At 38.9% G+C, this 18,326-nt stretch overlaps 1 protein-coding gene across 2 annotated transcripts in view; it reads left to right on the top strand.

The window, feature by feature from the left end:
- Positions 1-18,326, top strand: part of EFR3A (EFR3 homolog A) — an 88,134-nt gene that overhangs the window by 26,088 nt on the left and 43,720 nt on the right. Inside the window, exons 2-7 of one of the 2 annotated variants that reach the window (XM_027560821.1) lie at positions 4,813-4,889; positions 7,211-7,338; positions 8,588-8,738; positions 11,303-11,424; positions 14,945-15,094; positions 16,739-16,876. In XM_027560821.1, coding sequence (XP_027416622.1) covers positions 4,813-4,889; positions 7,211-7,338; positions 8,588-8,738; positions 11,303-11,424; positions 14,945-15,094; positions 16,739-16,876 — 766 coding nt within the window. Of the gene's footprint in view, positions 1-4,812; positions 4,959-7,210; positions 7,339-8,587; positions 8,739-11,302; positions 11,425-14,944; positions 15,095-16,738; positions 16,877-18,326 lie in introns of both variants that reach the window. The other variant, XM_027560822.1, reaches the window with a different exon arrangement.

Here is an 18,326-nt window from a genome sequence, read left to right as displayed (position 1 = left end):
TGGTGATGTTTAATAATAAACACTAATTGTTCAATTATTAGTAATTTAGTAATAGAGACATTAATATTTCCAGTTAGATTTAAATTATCATTGGGTAATATAGTTAGTTGAAAGTATAGCTTATTTTAAAGGGGGTCTTAATTATCCAAACCCCCAGACTTACAGAGCTGCATTAGGAAAGCGAATGTCATTACAAACAGCAGTATTCAGTGGGGACAACCCACGAAGCCGAATTCTCCCAGCACCTCAGAGTGCTCATGCACCTGGCCAACGCTTATGTCAGCTCAGCTGCGAGGCTTTCTGTGCAGTTGCTGAGTGCCTGTTGGCTCGGGTTAGAAGTTATTCGTAACACCTCACCATCAGAGAAAGAGGATTCTAGAGGCCTGTATATCTCACACCTGTCTGCGGGGAGAACTAGATGACACTGGTGAAGTTGCATGTTTTGGGTGTCTCTAAAGAAGAAATGGTTAATTTAGGAGTATGCAGAATTTACTAAAATAAATGTGTGTGTGTGTAGTGTTTTTTAAAATGGCTTCTATATTCCAGACAGCTTTTTTTTTTTTTTTTTAAGTACTCCTAACCCTGAGAGATTGGCAGAAGGATTTTTCTGTTTCCTGACTAAGGCTCAGAGAGCATTATTGAACAGATTGCCCCAAGAGCCTGTCTGCACACCACTATAATACACAGCTTGGCATCCTTCTTGGTCATAATTTTTCCTTCCAGCTATGCCCCAGTTCAGTTTTTCCATAGTTCAGTTACCCACTTGAGATTTCCTATTTCTTCTACTATATCGTAAGTCGAGTTCTGAATTCCATATGCTACAGGAGGAGAGTAGTGAATTACCTTCTCCTTTATGTGTTAGAAGTAAATTTAAAGGAAGTTACTGCTTAGACTTGCCAGTTGCTGGAACTTCTCTATGCTACACTTAGCCCCCTTTTTCCTTTGGAAAAGAGAAAGTTGGGAAGAGGTCTAGAAGTGAGGAGTTTGTTGGGAGGGATGGGAAGCTAGGATGAGGAAGAATTAAAAGCTTTAAGGAAAAAAATAGAAAATAGGTTTATTTTCTTATTCAAACTGTATAAAAATCTATCTTTAGTAAACTAGCAATGCAGTAGTTTAATCAAAAATCTGTTTAAGCTATTTGGCCTTGCTTGCAGAATTCGATACAGATATTATCAAGTTCTTGATAGCTTTATGTTTGATGTCAACAAGTAGATATGTTACAGTATACTAGTACCCTCTGCTAATTTAATTACAAGTAAAGTGAACTAGGCACTTCCTGAACAGGAGGTAAAAGAGCTGAAAGAGCGACTAGAAACTCGTCTCTTGCAACATGAAGGACTATGTTCAGGTACCTGCAGCTGAACTCGAAAAGCCTTATGAACTGACTTCGACAGGGGAGTCCCCCACACTTCTGTGCCTGAGTAGGTCCAGTGCTTTCATTTTACTTGTTCTTGTGATGTTGATAAACACAGTATTCTCTTATTTAAAATAGCCTATAGAGTTCTCTCTTTTGTGATTACAATTACCACTCACTTTCACCTCATATTACTTTCAGTGTTATCATTTTATAGAAACCTGAGTAAATTGAAGCTTTTAAACCTCGTTTCAGCTATCTCTCTTGATTGGTTGGTTTTCATGTATGGTAAGAGGTCAGGAAGTTGTTTTTGTTTGGACTTCCTGGAGAAACGCACTGTGACTGTGTATCTCCCTCCGTGGCAGGGCACTCCTCGTCTCTCAGACTCGTTCCTGCAGTCGTGTCTGTTGGGCATGGTTAGTGGAGAGCTAAAATGTTTAAAGGAGTTTGGAAAGTGTCCAGTCCTTGAGTTTTGTTGTTGCTTAGTCGCTCAGTCGTGTCTGACTCTTTGTGACCCCATGGGCTGCAGTTTAGTATGGCAGTTAGCCTGTAAAGTCATCGTGTCTGATTGGCATCTCTGCTCGTCTGTATGTACCAGCTGTACGATATGGGGTATGGGACAAATGGGACTCCCTTAGCTCCTTTGCTCCTTTGTCAAACAAAGCTGCTGCTAACCCTCTCAGAGTTGCTGTAGGAGTGCATGAGTAATGCTGTCAAGTCCTTAGTGTAGTGCGGCACACATCATGTTCAGAAAAAAGCAGCTATCCCCTTGGACTCGGGTCTTGTTATTGAACGCTTGTTGTCAACCACATAGAGAATTTGTTGGAGGTTTAGATGATGAATTCTCAGCAAAGGTTTTCACACTGTTGGGGATACTGTCTCAGGGCCCTCACGCACCTCGGTTACCCTGATCGTAGTTCTTTTGTTTTTGTTTAGTCACTCAGTCTTGTCCGACTCTTTTGCAACCCCGTGGGCTATAACTTGGCAAGTTCCTCTGTCCTCCACTTATATATAGCATTAGTAATAATAACTACCGATCTGTTGGATGCTTACCCAATGTTACACCCTTAATAAGAACTTTACGTATAATTTTATTTCATTTTCCCAATAAATATGAAGAAGGTGTTACTACACTGAAGAGGAAACATAGGTAAGATAAGAGAAAATAATGTGCCTGCCTAACTGGACAGTAAAAGATGTTGGGTTCACCTCAGACCTGTCTGACTCCAGAGCGTCTGCCCTTTAACCCCCTATTGAGCATTTTGTCATTTTTCTCATCTGTCTCCTCTAATAGACCCTATGCTTCTTCAAAGTGAGAATTGGATATTACGTGTATTTCGAAGTCCCCATTTTTTGTAAGCTTTTTTAAAACTAAAAACAGTGTATAATATCAGAAAGTGTCAATGTAAATGAGACTTAATACCTCATTAAGAATTCTTAGCCTATTGAAAATTACATAATTTATCATTCTCACAGGAAACTTGAAGCTTGGGTTTCAGTTCCATTGCCAGTCTCTTTGCCATAATAGCATTTGAATTTTCTATATTTGGCCTTGCATTAGTGTAGCAAAGTATTCCTGCTAATCTTCTTATCAAGTTATAAGCTTCTTTCATCATTGCAGTACCCAGCTCAGTGCCTTGTGTAAGTTAATGACTTGATATATATTTGGTTTTAATTGATTTCTGTGTATTAACATTCATCTGAAGTGTTTTTATATTAGGTGTAACTGACACAGGAATAGGACTTCCGCTTACTTTGTTTTTACCCTTGCTTTTCTTTATAATAATCAGGCCTCTGTTTTGCTTTTGGACTTTAAAAATAGTTCAGATATTTTGGAGTTAGTGTGAAAAAAAAAATCCCCTAATGGACTCTGGAATTTTTTTCTCCTTTTAAAGTAGAAAACATCCTGAACAGTAGACAGCATTTTATATTATCTGCATGTGGTGCCTAAATATATGCTGTTGAATTATTCACTATTTTTTATGACAGTTTATAAACTCAAGGGCAGAGATCTTGACTCTTATACTCTCCTGTGTCTGTGGCATCTGATGTGGTGTTCGGGAAGTAGTATGTGCAGATGAAACATCTGCGTGCTGATTCATTTGACCACTGGTATCAGCGGTTTCGTGGAAAGAGCATGACGTTTCAGAGTTAGGCGTTGGATTCTCGCCTAGCCATTGCTGCTGAGTAGATTACTTGGTCAGTTCTTCTCCAGTTTCTTGTAAAGTGGTAGTGATAACAATATCTCACTAATTTGCTGGAAATGTTAAGTAATGTATGTGCATTACTTTATAATCACCAAAATTGCTGTACATGTCTTAATTCTGTCTTGTTTTATCAGCATAATGACTCCACTCTACTGCAAATCTGGACTCAGTCTTACATGTTTTGTCGTGTTGGGCACTCACTTGACATGATACTGCTGCCTGCGTGAGTTATGTGTGCTTCATGAGCAAAGTGAGATCTGGAGAAGTTGTCTGTTGAATAACATTGCTCAATGAGATGGTAGAAGTCTGCTTAGGTCTGAGTTCCCTTAACTTCTAGCTTGTGTTCTCTCATGCCGTGATTTGGTTTCTACATGCATACGCGTGCACACTTGGCCACAGACACACATAGCCCAGTTTCATAAATCATGGAAATGGTTGTCTAGTGGCTCCAGACCAACATTCCCGTTACGTTATTAGTTCGTAGGACAAGAAAACAGATCCCTCCTCCTCCTCACAGAGTTCTTTCCAGTGAGATGATGTGCTTTCCCTCAAGGTCACGCGGCCCCTTAAATGAAAGAATTGGCGTGAACCCAGGTCTTCTCATCCAAATGCATGACTTTTTCCTAGATGCCAGCAACGGAAAATGTACAGAGCAGTCTTTGAGCAGTTTTTGAAATTCCTGGACTTTCCCTTGAGGTTGATTCTCTCTCTGTTGTGGCTTCTTTATATAATTCATCATGTAGATAGAGGTGTTAACTGTTTTCACCAGCAGCTACTAGTAGTGAACTCCCATTTTGAGACCATTGTGGCTGGAACTGAGTGGATTGGGCCTGGCAAGAAAAGTGGGGTTTGGGAGGAGGTGTAGGTAGGGAATGATGCAGAGAGTAGTAGAAGATGAGATCAGAAAGGAAGTGAGGTGGGGGTACCAATTACGTATATACTTTATAGGGTGAATTTGGTAGTCATGTATGCATGTACACACACACACGCTCCAGAACAGTTCAGTTCAAAACTCTGGAATAATTCATTACAATGTTCATTTTGACCTGGTGTCTTTGGAAAGGGGAGGAGAAATTTGACTTTTTCATTTCTTACTTAATAATTGAATTTGCATACCCATTTCTGTTTCTGGCTGTTTGAACTTTTCCCCTTTATTTGCAATAACCCATAAATACTCAGAACTTGAACTTTTAGATCACTTTACAATATGATTAATTGCCGTACTTTGTGATTTTATTCTTTTTTGAACAGGAGTGTGTTGCTGCTGTTCTGCTCTGCGTCCTCGCTACAAACGCCTGGTGGACAACATATTCCCAGAAGATCCAAAAGTAATTTGATCTACATCTCCTGATCCTTCTCTTTGCTGACCCATCCTTCCCCCTGCTGATCTCCCTAAGGTTTCCCTGATTTCATTTCTCTACTTTTACTCCCAAGTCTCATCATGTACACTGCTATGTTTATACTTCTCTTTTTTTAACCTTTAAACGATCCGTGCTTGCTTGACTGGTTTTCAGATTCTTTTCTTAGATTAGGCATATATTCAGAATGATGGACAGGTGATGTTCTTAGTGTGTATAGTTCCTAAATTTATGACCTAGTCTCAGATTATCTACAAAATGCCAAGAACACAGCTGTGAATACAGACATGGCCTTCTGCTCTCACCAAGTAAATTGGCAACTGCAATATGTGAAAGAATGCTGTGATAGAGAAGTGACGTACAGTGTACTGCTGGAGTAGGTGGGAATGATACCTGATCTGGACTTGGAAGAAGGAATGCCTGAAGGAGTGAAATCCAGGCTAAGATCCAAAGAAGAAAAAGGGTTGGCCACACAGTTTTCAGAAGAGAATTGAGAAGTAAAGGGAGAATATTCCAGGCAGAGTTTGTTCTCTTTTTACTTAAGTGCTTTTTAATTTTTTATAAAAATTACTTTTTTATGGAAGACTACAGGCTTCAAAGCAGCTGTGTTTGATTGATTTTATTTGACACTGTCTTAACTTTTCTAGAGAACTTCCCTGGTGGCTCAGACAGTAAAGCATCTGCCTACAGTGTGGGAGACCCGGGTTCAGTCCCTGGGTTGGGAAGATCTGGAGAAGGAAATGGCAACCCACTCCAGTGTTCTTGCCTGGAAAATCCCATAGACAGAGGAGCCTCGTAGGCTACAGTCCATAGGGTCACAAAGAGTCGGACATGACTGAGGGACTTCACTAACTTTTCTAAGAGTCCTTTAGTCTAGTGTTAAATAGATAGGAATAAAAAAATGTTACATGGGTTTGAATTCCAGAGGTTGCTTTATTTTAAAAGGTAGTCAACTGTAGAAACTTTTTGGTTATCTTAACAATTTATGAGCTATATCTTGTTTTTAATCAAATCTGATTTAAGGAACTATATAAAGGCTAATCTGTTTTACTGAGGCTAATCAGTTAAATATATTGGCTGCCAGATATCCTGGATAATTCATAGCATATAAGTAACTCTAAGATACGGTACCTGCCTTAAGCTTTCCATCCATTGATATAAAGTGAAAGCATACTAAATATTAAATCACAGTGAATAAATTAGAAAGTAAAATGTTAAGTAAAACAGGGGTAAAGTTTCTGCCTTTAAATCAGGAAGGTACCACTCACTCTGAGTTGGCAATCTCTGCGAAGATTCACAGAAGAAATGAACTTGGAAGGATATACAGCATCTGGAGAAGCAGAGATTAGTTTCTTTGTACCTAAGAGAAAAGGTGTGATAAAGTAAGAGAGAACATTTGGGACCAGGACCTTCAAGTGGAAGTTCTTGTAACCTAGTCGTAGTATAATGAGTGGTACTAGTGCACAATTCCTGAATTCCTGATTGGAAATTTCAAAAGTATCATTTAATAGACTGCATATTCAGATCATTTCTTTAAGGAATCTGAAACATGAGGCTAATGAAGATAAGGTGGAGGCAAGATTATGGAGGAATGTGAATAACAGATAAGAAATCTACTTATCTTACTGGCAGTGAGGGAGCTTTGAACACTTTTGATATGAGAGTGGTGACAGGTCAGTTGGAGAATGGTTACACAGAATTTTTATTTGTGCCAATATTTAGAAAAAATCTATTTGAGCAATCTGTAAAATAAGATGTAAGAAAAAGAAAAGATCTACATGAACCTTACATACGTATGGCAACCATAAACCCAGGTGACAACACTTCTTATCTTTAACTTATTAAACAAAAAAATCTCCTGTGTCCAAAATGGACCCAGTAGCAGGTGCCCAGAGTGCACATGTCTACCTGTCATAGTCCCTGCCTTCAAAGAGTGCTCTAATGAGGAGAGCAGATAACTGAACCTTTGCTGATACTTACTACAATACATTGTATAATTGAGCTGTTTTTTTGTTTTTAATATATAAAGGAAGGTGTTAGAATAATCCAGTGCTCATGAAGGTGTATGCTTTCCGAAATAGGGCAATGCTTTAACTTTTTGAAAGCTCTACATATCCAGAATGGTGATTAGCACTAAAGAGACTGTATCCAGGCAGGCTGAGGGTAAATAGGGATTAATTTCCAATCCATAAAGGGGGGGTGAGAAGCAAGCAGCACTTAGAAATACAAACACTAAGCATGGAAATACAGGCATAAGTAGAACCTATTTCACTCGTTGTTTTTATTTTTAGGATGGGCTTGTTAAAGCCGATATGGAGAAATTGACATTTTATGCTGTATCTGCTCCCGAGAAACTGGATCGAATTGGTTCTTACCTGGCAGAAAGGTTGAGCAGGGATGTTGTCAGACATCGTACTGGGTAAGGAAACTACTGTAGTATCTTTGGAAAATTCTTCCTAGGCTAAATCATCCTAGAAGCTATTTTGCCATCTAGGCAGGCAAAGATAGTAGATGGAGAATAAAGCATTGCAATATCATACGAGGATATGTATTACACCGAATAGATGCTGTAGCTTTTATTACTTTCCTCGTAGTCAGGTTTAAGAATAAACTCACGTTAGTTAAAAGAGTTGTTTGTTTAAGCATCCTCTGATTTTTAAACTTCCCTAATGGGAATAGTAGAAATTGATTCCCTTAAAGGCCTGTCAGTGCAGTACTCTAATTTAAAAATCAGTCTCAAAATTGAAACCTATCAGAAATTCTGTTAGCAAATTAATTTTTAGCACAGCTCCAGTTTTGCCTGTCAGAGGAGCAATAAAAGAGGGCTATGTTTAGGCTTAGGTATTATAATAGGTTCAGAATGTGTAAATTCTGAGCAGGTGTGCTGATGTGAACTGTGCTAGCTATACATGGACCTATAAATAAAGGACTACTGTCTTAATCCATTCTGTGTACTTGAACAGTAATTACTTTGCAATTTGGTATATAAATATTTTTCCATATTATTTTGTGATCCTAGTTTCTTAGTGTATTCCAGTTTCCAGATGATACGCTGGCTTTCTCTGCTTTCACACTGTTACCATTTAGAGCATTTGCTACAAATGGGAGTCTTGATACAAATAGTTCTTATGGTCATTTGTTCAAGTAAAGTTATCTAAATTCTGAATTTTAACTTTTAGTACAAGCTTTAAAATCTGATGAATTGGAAGGTAAAATTTATCCCTTTCCTTACAGTATTGCTGATACTGTTTTATATACTCATATTTACAAATACAAATAGATTGTGTTAGAAATTTAAGCTCATTTCTTGTAATAACTGTCTTGGGTCAGATGCAGAGAAATATGGTTAAAAATCTGGAAAATGGAGAATATTTGTGTTTACAAAAACATTCACGGACGTTAACATGGAAGCAGCTCTGGGAGAGGTTTTGCTGAGGAGAAGAGTGGAGGAGTGCAGTCTAGTCTCTGCGTCCTCCCACCTGAGGTCGTTTTATGACCCCAACATCCTTAGTGTTGTGAGAGGATTAGGCAGTCACTCAGATGCTGCTAAATTTGCCTTTCTCTGTTCTGTGCATTTAAATAAATTTATTCTAAGTATTCCTGTGAGGGCACTGAGGAGAATCTGGAGAGCTGGAGGTGCTTTGATGTTATTTTTCTCTTGTGTTCAGGTATGTTTTAATTGCTATGGAGGCACTGGACCAGCTTCTTATGGCCTGCCATTCTCAAAGCATCAAGCCGTTTGTAGAAAGCTTTCTTCATATGGTAGCAAAACTGCTGGAATCAGGGGAACCAAAGCTTCAAGTTCTTGGAACAAATTCTGTAAGTAAAGGGTTCTAATTTTAAGAGTAATTACCGTAACTTGGATTAAGTCTTCTTCGAGTGTCCTTATCTGGTAAAGGCAGATGCTCTGGTCAGGGTATTTGGGCACCCAGTACAGTTGTAGATGATTAGAACAGTTTGTCTCAAGGTTTTATTGTTGCTCTGTGTGAAATCCGGGACATTAACAAATCACAAGAAGTGGTAGAAACTCAGTTGGCCATTAAGTGGAAGGGGTCCGTGTCCCCTCACAATCTCCCCCTGCCCACCCCTGGCCTTCTAACACTGCTTCTGAACTGTTTCTGCTAACAACATTCATTTTCTTTTATCCAGAACTGTAGTTTATTAAACATGTGTGGGGTGGGGAAGGCATATCTAATAAAGAAAATACAGTACAGTGATAACCTTGCTCCTCGTCTTTAGTTTCATTGGATCACCTTTGGCCTCAGTCTCTCAGTTCCAGCTTCATCTCTGAGGGAGCTTTTAGCCGTTCAACCGGTCTGCACGTTCCCATCCAGATTCTTATCAACAGCAGAGTCATCTGTTACCTGCTGTTGCTTGCAGACAGCTGTTTCATGGTTAGGGACTGTGGTTGCTGACTGGCAACGTGGCTTCTAGGGTTCGACTGCCTTACTCTGAATTATGCCTACAGCACTTTCTAGCTGTGTATCTTGGGCAAGTTATTTAACCACTCCCTGCCTTAGTTTTTCATCTGTGAAGTGAGGATAATTACAGTACCAATCTTACAGGACTGTCGTGTGATGTGAGTTAATATAAAGTTCTTACAACAGTGATGGCACTGTTGGTTATTACTGTTGGTAGTAATATAATATTTTCCCTTTTTTAACCAAGATTATGTAAATAAAATCCCTATTTGAAAACCCTTAATATGATTTTGTCCGTTAGTTTCAGAGGGAAATATTGGGTATTTCCAAATACAGTTAGGTGGTGTGACAGGCTCCATTTCAGTCAGCGTGGCCACTTATGCTTCTCCTGCTTCCTTTACAGTTGGCTGAGGAAAGTCTAGGAGAAATTGTTTTTTAGTTTATTGGAGTATAATTGATTTACAACATTGTGTTAATTTCTACTGTATAGCAAAGTGACTCAGTTATATGTATATAATGTATACTTTTCTCACTTTCTTCTCCATTACAGTTTATCACAGGATACGGAATATAGTTGCCTGTACTGCTGTACAGGAGGACCTTGTCATTCATCCATCCTGTATATTTAGGGGAAATGTTTTAATGGCTGTGGAGCAAAGGACTTTTAGTGTAAATCTCCATGAAGTCAGCAATGCTGTTAGAATTCCTTTAATGAGTCATTTGAGAAAAAGACAAACATCTCCAGTTACTTACTTTTGGTTTGAGTGAATTGTATTAAGTGAAATGCTATATTATCTTGACCAACATTATTTATACAGTATTTCCTGGAAGTGTGATTTTAATTTCTTTGGGGTGCTAAGTTGTCAAACATTGAAAATTGAATGTTAAAAAAATAGTCAAACATGACCGATTCAGTACTTTTGTGTTTATTAGTAGTCTTTGTACTTTTTTTTTTTTGGCTGTGCTGGGTTTTTGTTGCTGCATGTGGGCTTTCACTGCTTGCCTTAAGTGGGGACTTGCTGTGCGGGCTTCTCATTGCGGGGCACAGGCTCTGGAGTGCGCAGGCTCAGTAGTTGGGTGCATAGACTCAGTTGCCCTGCCACATGTGGAATCTTCCCAGACCAGGGATGGAACCCCCAGGTGTGGTATTTGTGGCCTTTTTCTAGATCATATGAGTCATATGAAATCATTTAAAACAGATGACTTGGCTCTGGCTGAATTAATTTAAAATACTTTTAGTGTCATAATTTTATTTTTTCAAGTTTATGCTTACTTTCATTTTGTTCCCAGGACATCTTTAGGCTATTTTAGAAGCAATAAGTCACCAAATAAATGAGAAAGCAAATAAGAAAAAAAAGGATGCATATTAAGGGATCATACGGTTGGGTTTGTGACTCATGAGGATATTTAAAATTTCCTAAACATATGCATCTCTCTCTCTCTTTTTTTTTAATCTTTTAAAAAGAGGTAGAATAAATTTTACTGTCTGAGTCTTTTTTTTCCTTTACTGTGTTGGTGATGTTTTCTTCAGCTTAGGGCCCTTTTTCTTGTCCCATCTTGTTTGTATAAATATTCATTCATGTGTTATACAACAGCTGTCAAGATGTCCTACCTATGATTTAAGAAATAGAACTCCTGAAGCTTTCGGCCTGACTGTGGTTATCATGAAAACGTTGCTAGCATCTGGGAAATGCAGAAGAGCTTCAAAGCAAGCACTCACTCCCTCCAAAGAAACTGCCTCAGAAAGTTATAGTTAACACTCACAATGCTATATTCTTGATTTTGTGAAGTTTGTTATTAAAAAATTCCTTTCATATATATGTGACATTTATGATATTTCATATTTCATTTGCTTTTTATTTGGATATTTCTTGTCAATGTAACAAATAATGCATGAAAATAAATGTATTTTTTCTACACTTTGAAAAAGGTGATAATACACTTTATTGTTATTCTTTTTAGTTTGTCAAATTTGCAAATATTGAAGAGGACACACCGTCGTATCACAGACGTTATGACTTTTTTGTATCTCGCTTCAGTGCCATGTGTCACTCCTATCATAGTGATCCAGAAATACGAACAGAGTATGTATTGTTTTATAATTTATAGTCATGGAGTAGTTTATTGGTGAATATTGTGTTTATATCTTACGTAATGATTGCCAAAGAAGATGGGAAATGTACGCTTTATTCCTAAAGTGCAGCTTTTCATTGCTGTTAGAACTGACCGAAGCAGCAAAATTGAGAGTGGTTTCCTAACGGGATCAGAATAAAATGCAGTCTCCACTGTAGCCCAGAATGCCCCTGTAATGCTGCCCGCATCGAGGTTAGATCCTGGCATCCTGTCATTTCTGTCCGCTTCCACGCTGATCCGTTGCGTAGGTCTCCTCGCTTGCGTGAGCACATCAGGGACACTTCTCCCCAGGGCCTTTGGACTGAGTGGCCCCTGGCCTAGAACAACTCCCCAGATCCTTACCATATGGCTTCTTACCTCACTTTGTTCAGATTTCTGTTCAGGTGTCATCTTATCATGAGAATCCTCCCTTGGCCACCTTTTATGTATTAAATATCAACATCTCCGTTCCATTCCCAGTCAAGCTTTATTTTCTTGTTGTATCTCATTCCCTGGTGGCTCAGATGGTAAAGAAGACACCTACAGTGCAGGAGACCTGGGTTCAATCCCTGGGCCAAGAAAATCCTCTAGAAAAGGAAATGGCTACCCACTCCAGTATTCTTTCCTGGAGAATTCCATGGTCAGAGGAGCCTGGCAGGCTATAGTCCATGGGGTTGCAAAGAATTGGACACAACTGAGCAACTAACACTTTCTCTTTCACTTTTCATGGAATATGTTCATGGCTTTGTTTTATTATTAGAAATCCCTTTATTTTTAGCAATACACTATCAAATAAAATTAGAGGTCATGGCCAGTAAGAAATGGGACTGCGACTTTAAGATTTTCATAAAATATTTGACTTGGCACATACTAACTTTGTAGTAAAGTTAGGCTTATCCCTTTGTGATTGCAGAAGAATCTCTCAAGACTTTAAGACAACAGCATGAACAGATCCAGCTTTGTACGAGGCACAGTTTGTCTTGTCTCCACGTTCACTTCCTCACCTGTTCAGTGTCATGTAACTGCCACATCCCATTCTCCACCCACTACTCCTGTAGGTGTGCGTTATTTCCCCGCGGGCTTGTGAAGCAATGTCACCCACTGCCCCTCATCCTCCAGTCTCTAAACCTATATTGGAAACAGTCCTGGATAAGCTGAGTAAACTTCTAATGGTGAATATTTCAGGTAGTAGCTAAGTGAAAGTGAAGTTGCTCAGTCATATCCGACTCTTTGCGACCCCATGGACTGTAGCCTACCAGGCTCATCTGTCCATGGGGTTTTCCAGGCAAGGATACTGGAGTGGGTTCCCATTTCCTTCTCCAGGGGATCTTCCCAACCCAGGGATCAAACCCGGGTCTCCTGCATTGTAGGCATACGCTTTTACCATCTGAGCCACCAGGAAAGTCTAGTAGCTAAAAAGGAGGATAAATAAGTCACATTTGGTCAGAGTGAAGGTGTTTCAGGGAAGATGGGCTACCAGCTTAGCTCTGCTTGCGAGCTTGTTCTTTCCCCAGATTTTATATGCTGTTTTCTGGTTACTTTTCTTCCCATCCTTGAACCAATAGATTAGATTTTATTTTTAAAGAAGAATGAGGAAGAGCTGAAGGAACTTGAGGCCTTTGAATTGAGAAGGGAAGAGAGGGCAGCCTCCTCTCAAAATGTTACCTGTCTAATACTGTAATGTGTGTGTGTCAGGACACACAGGCGTGTAGTGTGTGCATGGCTTGGGTCATCCGCATTCCATTTTGTTAGTTCACATTTGTCATCCCTCTATAGGAACCAGCCTAGTCTTCCATCTAGGTGGACTTGGAGGGGAGAGGTTCTCAGAGAGAAGCCATGGAGGGACAGGCTGAGGACACATGAAGGGTGTTGAGGATGGTAAAATCCTGTTCTCACGCGGCTGCTGAGACTTCTGGGCAAGAACTGCTGAGACTTCTGGGCAAGAACTGGGAGAGAATCTGATCCTCATTAGTTTGAATTATTATCATCCTCTCAGAAAAATCTAATTCTTTTTTAAACATTATTGAAGTATGGTTGATTTACAGTGTTGTATTAATTTCTGTAATATAGCACAGTGATTCAGTTACGCATATATAATGTTTCATATTCTTTTCTGTGATGGTTTTATTGCAGGATATTGAGTATAGTTCCCTGTACTATATAGAAGGACCTTGTTTATTCACTCTGTGTATAATAGTTTGCATCTGCTAGTCCCAGATTCACAGTCCATTCTGCCCCACCCCTCTCGGCAGTCACAAGTTCTGCTCTTCATATCTGTGGGTTTGTTTCTGTGTCATAGATGAGCTCATTTATGTCATACTTTAGATTCCTCTTGTGAGTGACGTATGGCATTTGTCTTCCTGACTTACTTAGTATGATAATCTCTAGGTCCAGCCACGTTGCTGCAGATACTGTTATTTCATTCTTCTTTATGGCTGAGTAACATTCCATTGTGTGTATGTGTGTGTGTTTTATATATTTATATATGTATCTATCTCGCATCTCCTTTTGTCTGTTCATCTGTCATTGAGCACCTAAACAGCATTCAGCCTGTTTCCCTGGCTTAGCTATTGTACATACTGCTGCATTGAACATCAGGGTGCATGTATCTTTTCAAAGTATATCTTTCTATAGAAGTAGGATTGCTGGATCATATGGCAACCCTGTTTTTAGTTTTTTGAGGAGCCTCCATAGTTTCCATAGCTGCCACACCAGTTTACATTCTCACCAACAGTACTAGGAGGCTTTTCTTTCCTCCACACCCTTTCCAGCATTTGTTATTTGTGTACTTTTTAACGATGGCCATTCTGGCTGGTGTGAGGTGGTATTTCGTAGTTTTGATTTGCGTTTCTCTAGTAATTAGCGATGATGAGCATCTTGTCATGTGCTTGTCGACCATCTGTATGTCTTCTTTGGAGAAAAAGTTTAGGTCTGCTCATCTTTTGATTGAGTTGTTTGTTTTTTCATTATTGAGTTGTATAAGCAGTTAAGCCCTTGTCAGTTACATCATTTGGAAATATTTCCTCCCAGTCTGTAGGTTGTCTTTTTGTTTTATTTATGGTTTTCTTTTTTGTGCAAAAGCTTACAAGTTTGATTAGGTCCCATTTGTTTATCTTTGTTTTTATTTCTATTGCCTTGGAAGACTGACCTGAGAAAACTTTGGTATGCTTTATGTGAGAGAATATAGGAGAATCTATTTCTTTTGATTATTTTATTGAAAACTGACACACAGACTAACCTTATATTTGACAGTCCTTTTTAACTTTAAATGCTGATTACAGAAAGATTAAAAGTCAGTTTCTTTTGGAACTACCGTATCTCTGTCCATCTTAGATTTTTGAGATTTTAATTTCTTAGACTTACTGTTATTTTTGTTTTATTGACTTGAGATAATAGTATTTATTTAACATCCATTCCCTTAACTAAGCTAACAAACTTATTTAAAAAACTTTTTTCATGACTGAATTTTTTTTTTTTTCCTTTTTTTTATAGAATCCGAATCGCTGGAATCAGAGGTATTCAAGGTGTGGTTCGTAAAACAGTAAATGATGAACTTCGGGCTACCATTTGGGAGCCTCAGCATATGGATAAAATTGTTCCATCCCTGCTGTTCAACATGCAAAAGATAGAAGAGGCTGACAGGTATTGAATAAAGATGGAAGGGTGGGGCTGTGTTTTTCTGTATGGTGTATGTGTGCTTGCTTGTTGGATAAGAATGTTTTATCTTTAGTATTATGTATACAGTAGTCTCCTAAACTTGAGTGAATTTAAATATATATCCTTTCTGAAAAAATTACCATCTTTAGTCACCACATTAGGCTGAGTAGACCACAGATTCTTACTCAGACACTTAAGGCTTTATTTCTTTTAGAATAAATTATCACTTGCTGCTTATTAATGGGCAGTCTAGATTGCTATTTGAATTAGTACCATTTAAGCTGCAGGTGTAAGAAATAGAGATTATAAACTGAACTTCTATTATTTAGAGATCCAAGGTGCTTTTTCATAGGGAGTTAATACTGCTACTACTACTAATAATAGCAGCTACTATTCACTCTCTATGCTTTTCCAACATAAATACTAGACTATTTCTTATTTATTCTAAGATATTTTGGCATGGAATATTGTTTTGGGGCATATGCTGACCCCTCCGCTCCCCACACACCAGTAGCCTGTTGCACTTAGGATTCTGTACTTATTCTCCTTTTTCAGATGCCATAAGCATGCTTTCCTGGCAGATTTCTGTTGCCTTACACAGAGGTACTATACAACCAAGTTTTAGAAGCAGTGTTTTCCAGTTTGGCTTATTTCCTGATCTCCCTTTTCTTGTAGTTTAAAGAGGGAAAGTCTGAATCAAATTTAAAAGATACTTAATTCTGTAGTTCTAAAAGTTTAACTTTATTTGTAGTTTTGATGATTATGTGTGAAGTGCCAAAGTAAACATGGTCTAGAAGTGAAAAGATGAAATTGGTAGCTCTGTAGGCACTTAATATGTTGATTGAAATTTATAGCAATTACAGAAAATATTTACACTAGATTTCTTAAATGTGATTGTCTGCAGGTTTGAAAACATAAAGTGTGAAACTTGGTATATTTTAGCACTTTCTGTATCTTTCCTAGTTTTGACATTGTGGCTGAGGTTAGTTTTTCTGAAGGTACCTAGCTGGTTGAGAACTGATTCCCCATGATTATGGCTCTTGAGGTACAGGATTAAATTAAGTTGGTTGACAAATTATAAGAAATTGTATTTTCTCATGGTTTTATCCCAGTGCCACAGATACGCTTTTCTTTGTTGTTATTGTACATGAAATAAAGTGTTAAAATATGAACAAATAGTGTCTACTGAGGAGATTTCCAGGTGTTCTAGTTAGCTTTTGTTTACACTGTGTCATAATTTTCTACTTGATTTTATTTTTGCTCTCTTACAGTTAAACTGGGTGATCTTTGGGTACCTTTTTCTTGCTGAGACTGTGCTCTAAATGTAGAGAAGTTGTAGGAACTTTACAAAGTAGCAACTGTTGAGTATTTTGCCTTTGGAAAATATATTCTATTAGTTAGGAACAAGTTAGTACAACTGAATTTAGTTCTCCCGTTTTGAAAGATTATATGATCAGCTTCAAGGTATTGACTTCATGAAGTAAAATTAAGCTCTAAAGTTATTTTGAGGTAAAAAGAAAATGTCATGCTGGAAATTCTGAGAAGTCAAATCTCTCCTGTTTAACTGTTAGAACTGGTGTCAGAAGTCTTGCATTGGTTTGTTTGTCTTCATTTCTCTTTTCTTCCCAGTCGCATAGGCCCTCCTCCTTCTCCTTCAGCAGCAGACAAAGAAGAGAATCCCGCTGTGCTGGCTGAAAACTGCTTCAGAGAACTGCTGGGCCGGGCGAGCTTTGGGAATATGAATAACGCTGTGAGACCAGTTTTTGCGTAAGTCCTTGGTGTTTTCCTGGTTGCATCTAACTGTGCTGTATGCATTCTGTTTGAGTTTATTTGAAATCCTCTTACCTGTATGAGAGAGTTACTCATGGAGCCAGTATAGTGGTGTGGGAAGAGTATGGGATTGAGTCAGACAAAGTCCCTTTGAGCACTGGTTCAAGCACTTCCCCGCTTTTCCCTCTTAAGTAGGAAATGCAGTCATGCTCGTGGTATCATGTGCATTGTTTCGCTGGGATTTCTGCTCACAACTTGGAATGCATATGCCCACTAAAATATTAAAGTAGAGTGTCCAAGTATGATGTATCTTGTTTTATTAATTTCTGATTCAGTTCAGTCGCTCAGACGTGTCTGACTGTTTGCAACGCCATGAATCGCAGCATGCAGGCCTCCCTGTCCATCACCAACTCCGGAGTTCGCTGAGACTCACGTCCATCGAGTCAGTGATGTCATCCAGCCATCTCATCCTCTGTCGTCCCCTTCTCCTCCTGCCCCCAATCCCTCCCAGCATCAGAGTCTTTTCCAATGAGTCAACTCTTTGCATGAGGTGGCCAAAGTACTGGAGTTTCAGCTTTAGCATCATTCCTTCCAAAGAAATCCCAGGGCTGATCTCCTTCAGAATGGACTGGTTGGATCTCCTTGCAGTCCAAGGGACTCTCAAGAGTCTTCTCCAACACCACAGTTCAAAAGCATCAATTCTTCGGCGCTCAGCCTTCTTCACAGTCCAACTCTCACATCCGTACATGACCACAGGAAAAACCATAGCCTTGACTAGACAGACCTTTGTTGGCAAAGTAATGTCTCTGCTTTTGAATATGCTATCTAAGTTGGACATAACTTTTTCTTCTAAGGAGTAAGCATCTTTTAATTTCATGGCTGCAGTCACCATCTGCAGTGATTTTGGAGCCCAAAAAAGTAAAGTCTGACACTGTTAACACTGTTTCCCCATCTATTTCCCATGAAGTGATGGGATTGGATGCCATGATCTTCGTTTTCTGAATGTTGAGCTTTAAGCCAACTTTTTCACTCTCCACTTTCACTTTCATCGAGAGGCTCCTCTTCACTTTCTGCCATAAGGGTGGTGTCATCTGCATATCTGAGGTTATTGGTATTTCTCCCGGCAATCTTGATTCCAGCTTGTGTTTCTTCCAGTCCAGCGCTTCTCATGATGTACTCTGCATAGAAGTTAAATAAGCAGGGTGACAATATATAGCCTTGACATACTCCTTTTCCTATTTGGAACCAGTCTGTTGTTCCATGACCAGTTCTAACTGTTGCTTCCTGACCTGCATATACATTTCTCAAGAGGCACATCAGGTGGTCTGGTATTCCCATCTCTTTCAGAATTTTCCACAGTTTATTGTGATCCACACAGTCAAAGGCTTTGGCATAGTCAATAAAGCAGAAATGTTTTTCTGGAACTCTCTTGCTTTTTCCATGATCC

The sequence above is a fragment of the Bos indicus x Bos taurus genome, chromosome 14 (genome assembly GCF_003369695.1).
Source record: "Bos indicus x Bos taurus breed Angus x Brahman F1 hybrid chromosome 14, Bos_hybrid_MaternalHap_v2.0, whole genome shotgun sequence".
Classification (NCBI taxonomy): Eukaryota; Metazoa; Chordata; class Mammalia; order Artiodactyla; family Bovidae; genus Bos; species Bos indicus x Bos taurus.
This window is presented reverse-complemented; position numbering and strand designations above follow the sequence as displayed.